Source organism: Leptosomus discolor, chromosome Z (genome assembly GCF_034619465.1).
Source record: "Leptosomus discolor isolate bLepDis1 chromosome Z, bLepDis1.hap2, whole genome shotgun sequence".
NCBI classification, from domain to species: domain Eukaryota; kingdom Metazoa; phylum Chordata; class Aves; order Leptosomiformes; family Leptosomidae; genus Leptosomus; species Leptosomus discolor.
In genome coordinates, this window is record NC_141419.1 from 91,251,947 (window position 1) to 91,270,505 (window position 18,559).

The 18,559-nt window shown below is 44.2% G+C and overlaps 1 protein-coding gene across 1 annotated transcript in view; it reads right to left on the bottom strand.

Moving 5' to 3' along the window:
• Positions 1-4,316: 4,316 nt before the first annotated feature.
• Positions 4,317-18,559, bottom strand: part of MYO5B (myosin VB) — a 150,854-nt gene continuing 136,611 nt past the window's right edge. Inside the window, exons 30-40 of the mRNA XM_086480191.1 lie at positions 18,286-18,363; positions 15,689-15,887; positions 14,766-14,859; positions 13,424-13,570; positions 12,163-12,314; positions 11,725-11,814; positions 9,363-9,513; positions 8,084-8,369; positions 7,058-7,232; positions 5,242-5,322; positions 4,317-4,469 (exon numbers count right to left, since the gene is read on the bottom strand). Coding sequence (XP_086336317.1) covers positions 4,317-4,469; positions 5,242-5,322; positions 7,058-7,232; positions 8,084-8,369; positions 9,363-9,513; positions 11,725-11,814; positions 12,163-12,314; positions 13,424-13,570; positions 14,766-14,859; positions 15,689-15,887; positions 18,286-18,363 — 1,606 coding nt within the window. The remainder of the gene's footprint in view (positions 4,470-5,241; positions 5,323-7,057; positions 7,233-8,083; positions 8,370-9,362; positions 9,514-11,724; positions 11,815-12,162; positions 12,315-13,423; positions 13,571-14,765; positions 14,860-15,688; positions 15,888-18,285; positions 18,364-18,559) is intronic.

Sequence of the window (18,559 nt, forward strand, 5' to 3'; positions counted from 1 at the left end):
CAGCACCTCTAAAAATTAAGTTGTAACTTCTAAACGTTTCCAAGTCTTAAGTAAAAGCTTTGCGACTCTTCATTTGTGTTTGCAAGTCCTTTATCATAAAGAGAAATGTTCCTGAGAGATTGCAGCATGTATTAAAAGGTGTATTTTTTACATGCCCATTTCTGACGGAAAGCCACCATTTCTTCAAAAGTGTTTATTTCACAAATTCTTTTTTATCCACAGCTGAATATTACAGTGGCTAGTACAAGCATTTTGCTATAAACAACAGTGTAGTTTACAGATTTGTTCAAAATGGAAAAATATTTTATAAGCTGGAGTAGTTCATCTACAGTATTTGCTCTGTGTATCATTCAACTTCTTAAACAGCAGCTATACCTTCTGCTTGTTAAGGTAATAAGACTTCACAACCCACTATCCACCCCCAAAAAAACCCCGAACAAACAAAAAAACACATTATGCTGTAGAAGCACATTTTTTGACAATTTCTTTTTTTTTTTTTCTAATTTCACCTTAATTTGAAAGTTTTTGTCCAGTGGCATTTCCATCTGGAAATAAATCATATTTATTGCTTGGGGAAGGCATCTTATGGATTGTTTTACTTCACATTTACATCACTAGAACTTCTTTCAGGAAAAAAAAAAAAGAAAAAATCTATTTTTGACTATAACATACGTGAATCAATAAAGTTAGAGCTTTGTGGCAGTTCATACAATTCGTTTTCATCAGGTTGTATTTATATGCAATGGCAAAATGCTAATTTTCCACTTAAATATGGTGAGAAAGAATACATTTTGTTCATTTACTATTGAAAATGGAGGAAAATGATCCGTTCTTTCAAGTGCATCTTTTTACTTCTATCTTTTGCGACTCACACCAATGGAGGCTCACGTCTGTGGTGTGATCTCAGCGTTTAAGTCGCAGTATTATCAGGAAAGGCAGCCACTATGCTTAAATTCTGCAGTGTGCCCATGTTTTATTACTGTCTCACTCATACAAAGAAGTCCTTTCCCGTGAGCGAAAAATATTTGTCATGTAGAATTGCATAAATTCAGTGTTCTTTTCTACAGTTAACTACTGCAACAGCTTTTCCAGCTGGAAGATAAGCAACCTCAGATACAAAATGCCAATAAAAGAAAAAAGGAACAGCCAAAACCAAAAAAAATCAATTTTTGGGGGGAAAACGAAGTACTCATGTTGTTGTGCGTGCTTCTCATAGGTCAGACACCACATGCCTGAACTGGCATCTGAAGTGCTGGTTTCAGAGTGGTGGTGGTTTGTGTGATTTAGTTTTTGGGGGAGGCATTTCATTTTGGGTGTTTTGATTCCCAATAGTGCTTTTCTGAGATGTATTATCCATGCAAAAATCAGTATTGTTTTTTTCTTAGGAACTTCAAAGTGGTTTTGCAGACCTCCTCAGAGGGAGATTTTACAAATCCACAGACAACTTTTTAGGACAGAACAATAAAAATATTCCCACATTTTAATGCTCGTTTCAGAGAAACAGTGGTTGAGAAGTCAGTTACCTTAGTAACAGCTAAAGGCACACAGTGGGAAAATGCTCAACTTAATAATCAATATTTAAAAATAAGACAGATCTGGAAAGCAGCCAGCTTTCTCAAAGCCATGCTTTGTGTTAAATTTGCTCTGTAAATAAAGAATAAAATACAATCTGAGGAAAGAAAGGCATGCTTGAGTGTAGCGACTGATCAGGATGATAATTTAAAAACAAATTAAAAAACCTGCTACCTGAAAAACGTAACATCTATTAAAGGTAGTTTCTACAGAGTCTTCTTCCAGCTGGATTTTAATGGATAAACTACATTATCACAGATCAAGACACTAAATCCCAGTTGCCATTTGTACCTATACCATGAGTTTTTAAGAAAGTCTCTTTGTTGTACCTATCAATTATGACCCTGAAAATGCCAGTGAAAGACCAGTATCCCCTAAAAGACCATTAACTATGTTCCATAATTGTGATCAGCAACAAAACCGTTGCGGAAGAGGATTCTGCAGCAAGCTGTCATTTAGTCTGAACGCTAAGCATCGGTTTAATCAATCTGCTGGGAATGGCACTCTGAATAATTTACATCAGAGAGAGGTAGAGACCTGAAGAGCCTGAGAAAATGTATTTCATCCCTCCTGAGGCCCCAGTGCTCCATGGATGTCCCTTGTCCCAAAGGCAGAACTACCTTCTCCCCTTGGAAATCCCCATGGGACACCTCCATGAGAGGAAACTGCTGGCCTAAGGCGAATTATGAGAAACAGCTCAACGTTAAAACCGCCTTAAGCAAGGACTGAGTTCTGCTTTGAATTAGTTTTATTTTTAAACCATGATGACTACTATAGCGTGGGGGAAAAAAAAAAAAAAAAGGCTGAGCTACAATTAAAAAATTAAATTCAAGAGCGCTGCAGAAACATTCATGAAAAGAGGTAGGTCCAATAAATAAAAATATTGCAGCCGAGCAAGGGACAGAAGAGCGTGGGCTTGCTGGGCGCAGACAGCAAAATGCTAGCGTTATCCTCACTGAGTATGGAGGGGAGATGAAGGCACTACTGAACACACGCAGTAGATGCAAACGCTCTAGGACTGGAGTCTGGAGGTAGTCCTGGTGCTATACAAGCGTTAAATTTTCTTCTAGAATTAGCTGGGTTAGGGAAAAAAAAAACAAAAAAAAAAAAACAAAAAAAAAAAAGAGAACTTTTCTCTAGGGAATGGTCTTAAATCTGTCCTTCACTGGTAACAGCTGTGCTAAACCATAGTCCATTTGAAACAAGGCATTTACCAATGGCATTCTCCACAGCACTCCACTTTTTCTTTAAAAATGTGCTTTTTGGATAGTAATATACAGATATAGTACATACAGTTTGTATATACATAGGCTATATACAGGATGTTTAAATCAAAACCCACTCCTTACCTAAAAAGGGGGCTGCAGCACGGCGGGATTTCACGTATCTTTAAGAGGCTTCATGTTCTATTTTAATCCTCTGGGTACCTGGTCATAAATTTGCTGTTAGGATAGGATTTACACCAACTAAAAGTAATCAGAATTTTTTTTTTTTTTTTTTTTTTTGAAAGCTCTTAATCATCGTGGAACTGCTGAGACTTCAGGAACCGCAACCACAAAAGCAGAAAGCAGGGAAGTTCAGCGCTGCTTGGACAAGACCACTATGAAGTGGAAAGGGGGAAATGCTCGCAGTGCTTACCCATTCCCTTTTGGTTTAAAACTTCTTTTTTTAAGTTTTCTCCATGTATCTAGGCCCTGTCTTTGCCCGACTGGGAATATTTCGGATGGCTATTGAACTGAAATGAGTTTTTCCATGGACAGCTCTGGCTAGGACTAACTCCTAGCAGGACTGAGGACCTGACGATCAATCTGGGCTGCCTTAACGTGTCTTATCTAGCTATGAGATTCTGATACAGGCCATGTAAGAAGTCCAAGAACCTCGATAGCCACTGGATGAAAGTTTTTGACATTTAAAAGCACAGGGAAAGCCAACAGTAGGGATCAGGATGATGCTCGCCTACACTAGACGCAGGAGGCCTACGGCAGTCACTTGTCTCGAGATTATTTCACCAGAACAAACCCTTTGCAAAACTAAGGCAAATTTGGTAACAGAAGGAAGTCCAAACTGCCGGTTTATTTGAATTCCCATGAAGCAGATGCACTGGATGCAGTTAGGAAGAGCAAGAGCGTTTCTTAAACATAGAATTTGTGACAAACTCCATGTCACTGGAAACGAGCAGCGTCTAAGCCCGTCATTAATTGCACCTTCTGCATTGTACTTCTCAACTCACTATCGGGATGCAGTTACTAGCAAGAACAAGAGGCAGACTCGCATGTCCCATTATCAATACCTGCAAAACGACCTAGCTACTAGACAAACTACACATCCTTCAAGGCAGCCCCAGTGTCTCAGATCTTCTTTTTGATTGAACTGTCATTTCTTCATGGACACCTACGAAGATCAAAGTAAGTTGCCTCCCATTCACCTTTTTTGTTGTTGGTGGATTTGGAGAGGATTATGGGCTTTGACCTATGTCAACACAAAATCAAGAGTAAAAAAGAAATCTACATTTCAAGTATCCTTATTTCGGAGCTGCAAATTACCAAAAAAAAAAAAAAAAAAAAAATCACATACAGATCAGTCTCTTTTTTACTGTACATTTCAGCATCCATTTTTTACTGCACATTAGTTCTTCCCTAAACCTGTTCAGTCCATATTTAAAGAGCTCCTTAACTTCTTTTCATGATTTTTCTTTCTTTGCTGGAGGTCCCTGGGTAGGAGAGGTGGGTTTAATTATACTTCCTTCAGACTTTATTGAGAAATTCCAAGTTGAGAGCAGCAGGGAGGTGAATCGAGTCCATGGTTATGGAGGATGGGTTGAACGGGAACAAAACTGGGAACATGTGCTTGAAGTCTAACAGCAGCTGCGGAGGATCATTTCGCTCTTGCAAGTGCATCTGTGAAGCGAGGGAGAAGAAAACAAGTTCAGTATCAGTTGTTGCCTTTTCTTTGCATTTGTCATGTGTAACATCAAAGGTTTGAGAATGTACCCAATTTATAGAGACACTGCAAGAACCAGTGAGAACTATTTTGTTCTCTCTGGCAGCAGCCTTCCTCTGAGCAAATATTTTCAGGAATTTCTACACAGACTGCAGGAAACACTGCTTCAAGAAGAACCTGGCTACGTTTTCTACACAACCACGAAGCAAGATGCAGGACTTGGAGACAACACGACCCCCTTGCACAGCAAAAGCAGCACTGCACGATACCAGCAGACCGCTTCTGATTCAGCCGCTCAGCGGAGGAGGCACATTCCAGGAGCAGCTGAACACATTTCTGTTTCTTTCCTGCCTCCTCCTTGCGAGCACTACAAGATGTTTGCGTTTCATGTATTTATTTTTCCTTTAGCTGCCAATTTCAGCCTTGTATCTCAGAGGTAACTCCATTTCACCGGCGCTTTGCCGACTCCTGCAACCTTCCTTCTGAGTCGTGTTGCTACACAAGAGCATTGGATGAGCTGGGCTGGGAACTTCGGTGCTCATTGCTCTTTGTGATTAACAGCCTGTTTATCCCTGTGGCTGTATGTTGCAAGCAAGCGTGTGCACACCCGGAGCACTGAATTCGGGACAACATGCAGTAGCATGCCTATTACAAAATGCCCGAGTTAGTAATGACTTAATACAGACGTCATTAGTACTATCTCCTCCACTTTACAGCCCTTTAATTTACCTGTATGTCTCGTATGAAAGCTACTGTCACACGTTCTTCAAACTCATTCACAGGAGTGTAGAGATTAAGTATCTTTACAATCTGTTGAAAACAAAATAAGATTACAGACAGTCATGAGAAGCCAAACTCTTCCAGAATACAAAGCACCACTAACGGTTTGTCTTGATACGGCTGTAACAAGTCTCCCATGACACTAGTGAGAAGCAGGAGTAGCACAAGTATCATCCTGGTGTTCCTTTGCCTGCTGGACCGTACGGTAAGCCCCTACGGACCTCTCAAAGTCACTTATGGCAATATTTGTAAATTGGGAATAGACCTGAACAACAGCATTATACAGGGACCTGGACAGGCTGGAGAGCTGGGCAGAGAGGAACCTCATGAGGTTCAACAAGTGTAGGGTCCTGCACCTGGGGAGGAATAACCCCCTGCACCAGTACAGGCTGGGGGGCGACCTGCTGGAGAGCAGCTCTGCAGAGAAGGACCTGGGAGTTGTGGTAGATGACAAGTTGACCATGAGCCAGCAACGGGCCCTTGTGGCCAAGAAGGCCAACGGCATCCTGGGGTGCATCAAGAAGAGTGTGGCCAGCAGGTCGAGGGAGGGTCTCCTCCCCCTCTGCTCTGCCCTGGTGAGGCCACACCTGCAGTGCTGTGTCCAGTTCTGGGCTCCCCAGTTCCAGAGGGACAGGGAACTGCTGGAGGGAGTCGAGGGGAGGGCTACGAAGATGATGAGGAGACTGGAGCATCTCTCCTACGAGGAAAGGCTGAGAGACCTGGGGCTCTTTAGCCTGGAGAAGGGAAGGCTGAGAGGGGACCTTACCAACACTCATCAATATCTAAAGGGTGGGTGTCAAGAGGCTGGGGCCAGGCTGTTGTCAGTGGTGCCCAGTGACAGGACAAGGGGCAACAGGCACAAACTGGAGCACAGGCAGTTCCGCCTGAACTTTAGGAAAAACTTCTTTACCCTGAGGGTGGCAGAGCCCTGGAACAGGCTGCCCAGGGAGGCTGTGGAGTCTCCTTCCCTGGAGATACTCAAAACCCGCCTGGACGCGTTCCTGTGTGACCTGCTCTGGGTGACCCTGCTTTAGCAGGGGGTTGGACTAGATCATCTCCAGAGGCCCCTTCCAGCCCCCACCATTCTGTGAGTCCGTTTCGTTGGCATGTGGTGACATGGGTGACCACTTCCCAGTACTTCTGATGTCACCTCTACAACACTTCTCTTGATGCCCCCTCACTCCTGCTCCTCCCCTTCTGCCCCTTGGCTTCTCTCAAGAACACACATTCAAGACAGGGAGATAGAGATAAAGGAAAAAGGATCTCCAAGAACCTCTCACTTCTCCCTTCCTATGACATTATCAAATTACAGCCAGGCAATCCATCAGCTAAAAACATGAGTTTATATCCTCCTGGAATGGAGGCTCAAAGTTCAAGGTGGGATCCAGCCAGCCTAGGTGCACAGTTCTCAACCTCCTGCCCCAAATATCAATCCTTGGTGGGCATCCTGCAGACCTAGCCAGGTTAGACCCTGGCAAAAGAGAACAGGTGGGTTTAAAATCCCAACTGTCTGACTTATACCATGAACTCCTCAGGGCTGGGTTCCACTTTGCAGGTTTCTGGAGCTCCAGTGCCATCCGTGGCACCTGATGGAGAGGAGCCACTGTGGTGACCACCTCTGACAAGGGTCAGTACCTAACATGAGTCCTGAAAAGTCATCCCCACGCTGAGTCTGAGCAGTGAAGAGCTGGCACTGGGACACTGCCCTTTCCCATTCCTTTAATTACCAGTACCTTCTGGTCTAAGTCTCCACCCTGCTCCCTACCTGCTGGGTCGTGAGCGATGTGCACAAGGAGCAGATGGCCTCGGCATCTTCTGAGGTTTTCTTCTTCAGCTGCAGGAGCTGTGCCGCCTGAATCAACGGCTCCAGAGTTTGTGCTGCTCCACTCTGCTGCAGATTCTTCCCATGCAGCCATTCCTCCAGCTGGCTTATGTTAAACCTGGGTAAGCAACAAAGGTAAGGTGTGAGCTGACCGAGAAGACATAGAACCTCAAAAATCCTCTATGAGACTAAAGTTATGTGGCTGTGCTGGTATAGGTGGCTTTTTGTGACGCATATTTGTGATACACATGGCAAGAGACAACCAGATCAAAGCTTAATACTCAACAACTCAAAGCAAAATTTATACTCTGTATACTTTGGAAATAAAAGAGCCATTTAACAGCTGAACAACACAAAGAATGTGCTTTTCTACAGCATTCAGATTCGTTCAAGTTTCCAAAGTCCATTAAAATTAAGCTTTTAACAAGCTTTTAAATGCTAACAAAATCCTGCAAGGTACCCAAGTACCTTTGAGAATATCTACACCAAAAACAAGCCTTTGCCTGCGCCCACTCTCAGGCTCAAGGGGAACATGCAAAGCATCCACTGTTGCAAGGGGAGAGGGCTCCAAAAGGAAGGTTTAAATCCTTTACAATGAGAAGTAAGTTGACAGATCTATGCCAGGGCTGATAAATATTCACGACCCCTTCCTGGCAGGTTTGCACCGGCCGTCCTTGCGAATTTCAGTCCTTACTACAACACTAGGCTAAGACAGCAATGGGGCACGCCGGCCCCTGATCCCAACCCGGCAGATGTCTTGCCTGCAGCTCGCAAGGGGCCAGAGGCACTGCTCGCAGCAAGAGGGGTTTGTCTTTTAAGATCCACCTGCAGAATCAGAGCCTCCGGCTCCTGCTGAATTCACTTTCTCCCCTTACTTACACCGCTGCATTTCCTTTTCCTTTTTTCCACCATAAAATTCACAAAACTCGCTTAAGCAGGCACATCCCCACCCCAAGCCCCCCGTCCCACCTTAGCTGCATGCCCGTGCTCCACGAGCAGACGTCCTTCCTCAGCAGGAGGTTGTTCAGAGCGACCGCGTTGATCATGTAGAAGAGCTGCCTGAAGACCTGCTGCACGATCTCGGGGTCCAGCCCCTGGTCACACATGATGCTGTGGAACGTGTTCAGCTGGCGAATGACCGAGTCTAAGCTGTAGGAGCTGTCATCATCTGCCGTGCTGGAGGAGCGATTCCTGTAGCCCATCGGTTTGACACCGGAAAGCCCCTGGATACTCTCATTTTCCAACACCGCAGACACTGAAAAAGGGGGCAAAATGAGCTAAAAAAGCCAGAATCCACCTATTAGTCACTCGAGGTAAGAACTGATCCCTCCGTGGGCAGTCATAAACACGCAGCGGTGATGGATGCAGTGTCAGTGAGGCAACACGATGGATGCTGGGAGGTCTTGAAAGCAGGAGAGGTCCATGAATTGCTAGTTGACTGTGACAATGTGGAATAGTTGAAGCGCACAAAATATCTGTAAGATCACACTTTTTTTCCCCTTGGTGTTACTATACAGAAATCACTTACCATGCTGCAGAAACAGGGAACAGCTCTCCTTTGAGTTGTCATCAACTCTCCCTCTATCCCCACCACAGAGCCTTAAATTCTGCAGTTGAAGTGCTTCATTGACTCAAAGGATTGGGAGAAACGAAGGTAGATGGAAATAACAGAATTCTTACAGCCCGACTAACTGCTAGAGGAACAGGACAACTTTCTGAAAGGAGCAGGAGGAACACGTGCAGAAATGGTAGGAGTTGATGCCGCCAGATACAGCCCGAATTTGTGCAATGACATTTGGAGCGTAGAGGGAAAGAGTCCCAGATACAGAGGAGTCCAGGCTGGGAGGCTCAAGGAAAACACCAGCAGCTAGAAAAAACAAAGCCCTGAGAACAGGCCCTCAATTAGCTTAGCAAGGAGGAGGACGGATTTAGCTGAGGAGGTAAGTCTTCTCATACTGACTCACCCTTGCAGGGTGCAGAAAAAGTCTTCGTCCCTATTAGTTTCTGTCACGGGGGAAAACAAAAACTCATCCAGGTATGCCTCCCGAAGTGCTAACCGGAGGACCTGCTCCAAACCAAGACTTTGTTTTCTAACATATGCCTCTCTACCAAATGCAGGCTTTACCTTTGGGGAGAAGTCATGCTAGCACCGTACAAAGGTCTGGAAAACACTCAGAGTAGATAATTACAGCAAAAAAAAAAAAAAAAAAAAAATCCCCTCCTGAAAGCTAACGTGCTGTGAACGTACCGATCATGGGTTGGAGTATGCCCTCTGCTATCTTAATGAGCTGCTGGTAGATCTGGATGGAGAGGTGGCTCAGCACCTGGCGGTACTCAGTCAGGTCAAAGTTCTTCAGACAGTGCTCGTTCTGCTTAGGCGTGTTTTGTGTCATGAAACCCTGAACAGAAGGAGATTAAAACACCTGGTTTCATTACTCCACTTATTTATCGCCCAGTAAAATCACTGTATCAAGAAAACCTTAGATCACAATACAACCAGATGTTACCACAGCACACTTTTTAGGCTCTATTATGGAAAAGATCAAGACTCATAAATCAGCTCTGATTTACTCAGCCCTTTGTTCGTAAATTATTACTAGAAGGCTGCTTTTTGAAGAAAAGCATCATTAAGTGCCAAGTTTTTTCATTTCATTTTTAGCAAGGAGCAACATTTGTACTAATTGCAAAATATATATATATATATATGAGCTAGAAAATGAGTTTCAGTCCCCAAGAATTTTTTAGCTATTTGTCTGTCCCTGTAAGTGACAATTATTTACGGGAAACTAAATCACAAATGAAGTATTTTTGAGATTAACATTTAGAAAAAAAAAAACAACAACAAACCACATGTTACATGCTCTGACAACATTTTAAACTGATGTAAAGTTCAGAAATCTCCCCAAGTAACTGACTTTATTCCCTGCCTTTTGCTGAAGCAGCAGCTGACCTCTGATCAAGGGGGAGCTGTGGCGCCACGTTCTGGGCTCAGACATGAATGCCAGTGTTAGTGGCGGAAGCAAATGTGTTCAAACTGAATTTTGTCATTCACGCAGGTGCCTGTTTCGTATGGTCTTATCAATTTGGTGTCAAAATGAGAATAATGCAACTCTTTGTTGCTTGCTGCCTAGCAAAATGCAAAAATACAGCATGTACAATCTGAGCCGACTTCAGAGTTTCTCCATTTTCCTGATGAAAAAGCATCGTGCTCTTTGCACTGCATGACTGCATTTAGTTTGGGGTTTTCTTTTAAACCTGTTTTCTTAAAAATAGGTTGGGTTTCACACTAAAGATAACAGTACTTTGGAAACGGCTCAGAATGATTTTCCCCTTCTGTTTTTTTTTTCACCAAATTATCAACTGAATTTGCAAACAGCTGGTTCATTTAACACAGTAAATCATGGCACAAAATGTGATATTTAAGTTTGGGTTTGTTTTTTTATAACTCTGCTGGTTTTCTGGGGAAGATCTGCTTTAAAACATAATGTTGTTAGCCAGGCAGAAGAGAGCAAACAGGAGCATAACTATGAGTAAGTATTACATAAATTATTTTTAATTTAAATCTTGGAAGTCCAGCACTGAGATTGCACACCCCAGTCAGTACCTTGTGAAAGACCTGAACAGTTAAAATTTTTTTAATTTATTCTTAAAGCTTGATTCCTCAATATACCTAACACAAATCAAGACTAAGTGAGAAATGACATAATTTGGCTCTGTTGAAAATTTTAATACTCAGAACATATGGCTGTGGGGACGGCAGCGCGTAATGTGCTAAGAGAACTGTGATGATCTGATTCTGTCAGAAAGTATTGGCTACAATAAAACTTATTTCAACTTAAGAAATATTCCTGAGGTGGCAAGAAATGTGAGGATTTCCTTCCCAAATCTTACATTATGATTATGCGGTTTTGCGCTCTCAAAGTGTGGTTATTTTGAACCAGTTGAACAGATCAGGAAAAAAATAAAAATCAGCAGAAACGTTCAGAATAAAATTGCAAAATTTGGAACAGTTTTCCCCTGTCTTAAAATCTTGGTTAATGAAAAGGTGTGGGACTTAGTAAAACCAGGGGAACAGCCTTCAAAAACAGCCTACCAGAAGGAAAGCCCCTGCTCAGACAAATCAAAGTGCACGGTTGGCAATGAAGTTCAAAATATTCTGTGGCGTGTTGTGTCGTAAGGACCCTGCTTTCAGCTCTCAAATGTCTTGTCTCCGTGCAACGTCCCATGAAGCTCTGGTCTAGTTCAGACTAGACACAACGAAGAAATTTTTCACAATGAGGGTGGTGAAGCACTGGCAGAGGCTGCCCAGAGAGGTGGTGGGTGCCCCATCCCTGGGAACATCCCAGGTCAGGCTGGACGGGGCTCTGAGCAGCCTGATCCAGTGGAAGATGTCCCTGCTCGCTGCAGGGGGTTGCACTAGATGGCCTCTAAAAGTTCCTTCCAGCCCAAACTGCTCTATGGTTCTAGGAGCTGCCTCATGTTATATCCAAATTAACAAAGGAGAAAAGTCAGAGATGACCTCCTGTCATAGCCAGAAGGAAGCCACTAGACCCAGAACACCTGAAGACCCTTCCTGCAGGAATACTCAAGGTCAGCGACGAGTTCCTTACCGCATCTCCGCTGTACTGCTTTAAACAGTGCAGGAGGCGACAGGTATTCGCCAGCCAAAACGACGTCATCTGAAAATCATCGTTGTGTTTCTGGAGGAGCAAAATTAAAACACGTGAGACACCCCCCGCCTTCAGTGGGGGATGCTGGCTAAGCAAGACGAAGTGATTTTGTGTTTCCCCACCTGGAATCAGGAAGCTCTCTCTTTGTGGATGGGCTGTGTTAGCCATTTGCTCCCTGCAAACATTTATTTTTTTTTTAATCTGTAAATGCAAACAATTTTACCGCTAAGATCATAATTCTCCTTGTTCTTCTAAAAAGGGAATCTAAGAGTGGTTGGGTTTGAAAATCACTGTGAGAGCTGAATATTACACACTTTGACATGGTTATAACCACCTTGCATCATCTCAACCCCAAGACAAGAGAAAAAGGACACCTACCTTCAGCACTTTCTTGATGCCGTTGATGGTGGAGGTGAGCAAGGAATGCACCTTCTGGTCATCGTTGATGTAGTCCGCATGTCTGATGCACATGTAGAGGATGTAGGCAGGAAGGCAGGGAACAGTAGCAGACACTGCCTGGGGCTTGAGATCTAGAAGAGTTGGTGGGTTTGGGTTTTTGATTTGTTTTTTGTTTTTTTTTTTTTTTTTTTAAATCCTCTTGAAGCTCACCAACTGCCAGGTGAAGCAGGGAACACCAAAGCCGGAGCCGTACCCAGGCAATCCCCTCTCCCCCCGCAGCCCTGTGGAAGATGAGACTTTTGGCTCTGCAACTTGCATCCCTCCCCGCAGTGTGGACACAGAACCAACTGCAGGACAGATGGACCTGCTGGAGCTGGCCACAGCAGAGGAGCCCCAGCACAAGGGCTTGGGAGAGTGGCATTGTCTGCACCGGGGTTTGTGCCCCTGTGACATTAGGGATGCACAGATGTGGCACTAGATCTTCTTTACCACGTGAAAGCCTACCCAAGCAGCACACAAATAACCTTAGAAAAGCTCCCTGAAGCTTTGAGGAATACTTCCCACGGGTTGTAAAATGCCCCTGTGCATTCATGATGTAGTAAATCACTCTTTCCCTCAAGATACTGAATCATAATGGCAGCTGTGGGATTAGGGGCCTGTCTGATTAGGGGCAATTTAAAGACCGCAGCAATGGGCTAGTGCTGCTCTCTGAACACCTTTCAGATCCTCACTAGACTCTGCTGGCGTTAGAGAGCGATGGTAAATACTAACACTCAGCCAGGGAAGCATGACTTCTCTAGCAGCGTTGAATAAGGGGATGCTGCAGCAATTCTGATCAGACCTTCCAGCGTAAAAGAGCTCACAAGTTTGTTTTCTGTTATCACCTCACAAACCAAACTACCTCTGTTCCATCGCTGCACGAAATCCCCGGGATCTATCCTTTGCTCTCCCCTCCCCATCTATCACCCCCTCGTATCAAGCTCTTCAAGTTACTGCCTGCTCTAAAAACTGCAGCCTCCTTTTTGCATTTTCCATATTTTTGCTGCCCTTAAGGATTATATCCATGCCATTCTAGCTGCTTAGTGCTGCGCTGCTTTACCTCCTGAAATTGCCGTCACCATAAGCGTGCAGCCCCAGGACGGATTAATTTCAGAAGACCTATTTGTCCGTCTTGAGACCCCAAGTTTACAAACTCTCCCGGAAAGAGGAGCCACGCACAGAAGCGGAGCAAGCTCCTCACCTGTAATGAGGTTTCGGATGAGGAGCGGCTCGTCTTCTTTATAATATTCCAACATGCCTTGAAAATCTTTCTCCTTTCTCTGGACAGCAACTTGCATGTTGCCAAGCTTGTGCTGCCTCCTCTCTGCTGGTACCGTGCCTTGGGACGCTATGAAGAGAGGAGAGCATGAAAGGTGGTATCTGGTGATTGAGAACTATTCACGTCCTCCATTGGCCTCAGAGCAGACACCAGGTCAAAGCCCTATATATTAAATTTCCAATAATCTCATCAGCTTCAACAGACTTATAAAAATATAAAGAACCAGGTCTTGAATTACCAGTCAGCAGTAGTTCTGACTCTGAATGAAAGGAAGAGTGCAAAAGTTGGACCTAAAGAGGAAAAGATGAAGCCATTTTTTATTTCCCAAAGAACCACAGGCTAGAAGGTAGTAACCCTACGGGAACCTTTTTATAGAGTATCATTTTCAGAGAGGGGCAAAAAAATTAGCCAGGCAACGAAAAAATACCTAAGCATCACATCTTCTGGCTGGCTGTAAAGCTGAAGAACCGTGGTGGCACACCATGGAGCATTGTGCTTCCATAAAAGTTTAATAAAACGGGAGAGCCCAGCGTGCAAGTACCGCAGTAAAGAGCAGCCTGCTGCATGCAGATCACGCTGACAGAGACCAGCTGTGTTAGCCGTGGAAACCCTCCAGTTATTCGGCTTAATTTCACTCAATGCCTAGTTTTTAGAAATTAGCTCATGAGAACAAGGTTATATGATTAATCACGGCATCGCCAGAGAATGGGAAGCTCCTTTTGTACAACACAGATGTCACACTTGAGATGTTTTCTGATCAAGCAGAATATACATATATATTTTAATCCTAAGTGGTTTTAATTTCCCCCTTAAAAATCCCAGATCAGAGCAGTTGCCTGCTAGCCGCTGTTCTCTCTCTCTCTCTGCTTGGGTCACAGCACTGACAGCGATGAAAGCAAAAAGATTTCTTTAAATACTGTCCAAACTCTGGCACACCAAGCATCAGGCCAACACCTCCAGCAAGCACTCGTCCTCCATCACTTTGTGGACCTTCCTCCGAGTTTGCCACGTTCAACAAGCTAAAGCTACAGCAGCGCAGCTGTACTTGCTCACAGGCAGCCTAAGCACGACCCAGGAGCTTCATGTGGACTTTTAGTTCCCTGCTGTCATGCCAACAACGAGCTCAGTACTAGTTTAGTGTGCCAGAACGAGCAAAATCTTACTTCAAGAGAAAGAAAAAAACCTGCAGCTCTCCAAGGTTGGCCAAAGCAGCAAAACCACAGTGCTGTTCCCCCACCCCAATGTCTACCAACAGCCAAGTCACCTTCAAAATCTTGGACCTTCTTCATGTAAATCTTCAGCTGCTTCTTCAGCTTCTTTTCATTCTTTTCCAACTTCTCCAGCAATTCTTTAAGATCCTGAAAAACAGAAGATGTATTGGATTAAAAAAAAAAAAAAGAAAGAATAAGTTAAACCCAAGAACAGCTCATTTGGGGTGAGTTTGAGGCTGGAGTCACTCAGCAGCATGGTCTGTGCACTGCTGCTGTGTGAGCATCATGGCAGAAGAGCCGTGTTCTTTCTGGATTGCTCAGACAGACCTTTACCTACACCGCAAGGACTGTGGGTGTTGTGCGCCTCCTTCTTCTAGAAGCAGCAATACCCACAACACCCCACTCAAAGTACTTTACTCCATCATATTTAAACAGTTCCAACACTATTTAGATACTAGAGCTGTTGAAAAAGGCAAAGAAGCCCCCACCTGAACTCAAGAGGGGCCAATGTTCACTCCAGACCTTGCACACAGATACAGCAGGTGAGAAAGGGAAAGTTTATCATCAGCCAGGCCAACTTTTTTGGAATGGCACCTGTCCCCCCCTCCCCAAGAAATGCCAATAAGAAGAAAGGATTGTGATGTCTTTGTGCATAATAACAGAGTACGGGGGTCCCCAGCGACCTCATTTGGTAGGCAGTGCCACAAAGCAGACAGGCTTAAAAAAAAGGTAAAAAAATGAAAAATAAAGTACCTACGGAGTCACAAGGGTCGTACAGCCACTGAACAACAGTTCAAGGTCAAGTACCAATGCTCCCAAACACGCCAGTGGGAGACGCTGAAGGATTCTGCAGAGCTTAGGGGGAGTGGAAGAGACCCCAGTGCCACCTTCTCCCCTTCACATTTCCCATCCCCTTTCTCTCCACCTAGTTTTTTCCCCCTCTTCCTTCAGCTGTGTTTTCAGTACAGCCTCTTACCAGATTTTCATTGGTGAGACGTGTAATTTCTTGCTGAAGTCCAAACTCCACCTGGGCCTCCGGAGATAGCTGGAGGGTCTGCAGGAAAGCCTGCTGCTGTTTCTCCAGCTCTTCATTCATTGCATCCACCTGATTTTTCAGAGCTTCTACCTCCTTCTCATGCTCTCTTCTCTGATCCTGGAGCTGTGCTTCCAGTAACCTGAGAAAAGGACCACACTGATCAGCCTGCGATTTCGGCATCGTGGTAGTAACCACCATTTGAGTTTAGATCCTTCCAAGTGAGATGCTCCTGGCCAACCTCCCTATAAAACTGACACAGACAAAGGGGCGCTACGGCTACTACCGCCCCATTAGTCTGTCATTTGCTATACTGCAGGTTAAATACTTCTGAAATGAGAGACATGAGATCAAAAGTTTGGGTTTTTTAAAAAAAATAAAACGGAGAAGAAAAAAACCCAAAAGTTCCTTTTTTTTCTGTTAACTGCAACACAAATTTGGGTTCCTTTGCTCTTCTCAAAAAGCAAATGCATGGCAAGAAAGCAATACAGATGAACACTTGCGGGTTTTTGTCAAAATCTCAGCTTGAAGGGCGTTTGTTCTTGCGCCCACCCCCTTTCAAACATCAGTTCTTATTCTTGAAAACTCAACTGCGTATCTTGCAAATGGCTCCGTTGGGTCGGACTGCCACAGGCTTCGTTTGCTACTGCTGGGAATTTTGAGAAAGGCAGAAGCTGAAACTCTTCATTCCCTCTAGTTGTTTGTAAAGCTGTTATTTATCTTTGCTTAAAAAGACGTATATTTACGTATATCTCAGTCTTCATTCATAAGCTACCTGCAGAAAACTACACACAAGGCAATTTGCTGTCATTTTAATCAGTTCCTGCTTTCATCACTGCTGCTGACTTCCCCTGGACTCTTCAGCAGGGGGAAAAAAGACTTGTTTCCTTGTACTCCATGACATACAAATACTAAGACCACGATACACAGCTGACAGAAGTCACCAGCTCTTCTCCACTTTTAGGCGGGTACCCAACTTCTTCTCTAATCATTTGTCCTGCCGCCCTCTCCTACCCTCCTTTTCCTACTCCAGGTGTCCTTCCAGCCCTGTGCTCAAGGACAACCCTTGTGGGGGGAAATGCTGAGCTGACGGGTTAGTAAAGCATTTATTTAGTGCATTATCCAGCGATTTGCTAAACCAGAATGCCTTTGTTAATCCACTGGAAGGCTGATTCATCACCGAGATGGTACTGGCCCTCCTGGATACACCCACGCTGCTGGGAGTGCTGAAAATCTGGCAAGTGACATGATAACTGATTTTTTTTTAAGGGTATCCCCTACGCTCTGCTAAATGGAAGTCTTGTTAGTCCACCAGCAAAAGACAGAAAAGGGTGTGTTCCAACTAGAGGAACACAGGCAATAATGCACTCAGCCTCATAATCACGTCACGAGTAATATTATTCTTAATAGGCTTAGAAAATACAGGCTCACCATGAAATAAGTATTAAGTACTTAATTTTCGTTTTATTTCTTCACGCGGGTTCTGATTAACCAGGAGCTGCCCTCAGAACACACTCCTCCTACCAACTTGGGTTGCTACATTGCTTTGAAAAACAAATGAATCATCCCTGGTATTTTTCTGGTTATTGCCTGGTTTTACTCTGATCCCCCTAGATGTGACCTCTTGCGGCTACTTTGTACAGAATTTTAACTTCTCCTCTCTGTAGTGCCCTTAACCAGCTCATTTCATATCTTTTATCAAAATCATATCTATTGGAGCCTCAAAACCACCCCGTAGGAGAGCACAGACTGATGAACATTTAATTATCAGCTCTTCCAAGCACCAGGTTGAACCAGGAGAAGAATCTAGGAGTCCTTCTGCCTTGCTTTAATCTCCGTTTGTGTTTCTAAACGCTCATTAGCTTGGAGATGAGAGATCACTACAGAATCACCAGCATTCCCAGGAAATACAGAGGTTGCAGGTACTGGCCCCGCGTGTCCTGCCCGCCCGACCAGGACACGGAGAGAGCTGTAGAAGGATGGCACTATGCGTCCACCACGCGCCTTCCTCCTTGTACCTACAGGCAATGCATGGATGGGAGCGCACGATGCCTGGGAGCATGCAAAGCAGACAGCATCACAATAGAAGCACAGGGATTCCACTGCTGACAGGTCAAGGATTGGGAGAAAACACTTTAGGGAGGTGCCATATCTTAGTGCAATTCCGAAAAAAAAAAAAAAAAAAAAAAATCAAAAAAAAAAAATGTTTGGGGTTTTTTTGGCTTCCTGGAGATTACAGCTTCCCAACACCTTTATCACCCAATTTCCCATTAACGTAACGTAATTCTTACTGAATCACAGCTCAGACACGAGTGACAACAGCCACCATCAGCAACGCCGAATTAGAATCGCAACGACTCCCCTGAAAATTAGAGGAAGGGCTCAATCCCTCCAGTTTGGATATCCCACCTCCAGCTGCTCCCATAGAGGACAACAGGTCCTACCAAGCACAACAGGACAACAGCAGAGGAAGAGAAAGAAGGGCAAGCGAAAGAGGGAGAGAGGAGAGGAAGCAGTGAGGAAAAAAGAAAGTGTTTGACCTGGCAACTTGCTTTAAACCTTGATAAGCCAAGCCGAGCTCGCCATCTTCATTGAGATACCCCCAGTCCTCAGTCTTGCTAGAAATAAAGGACAGAAAAAGGAAACAAGAGGACAGAGAAAGACAAAAGGTCAATTGCAATAGAAGGGCAAAAGGTGCAGAACCCTTATTAATTTTATTTTATTTTTTAAAGCACACTTTTCATTACATTGTATTTCCTTTTCCACCACGGTGAAGGAGAACAATGCCCTGGTTGTGCCTCCTACGACACCCCT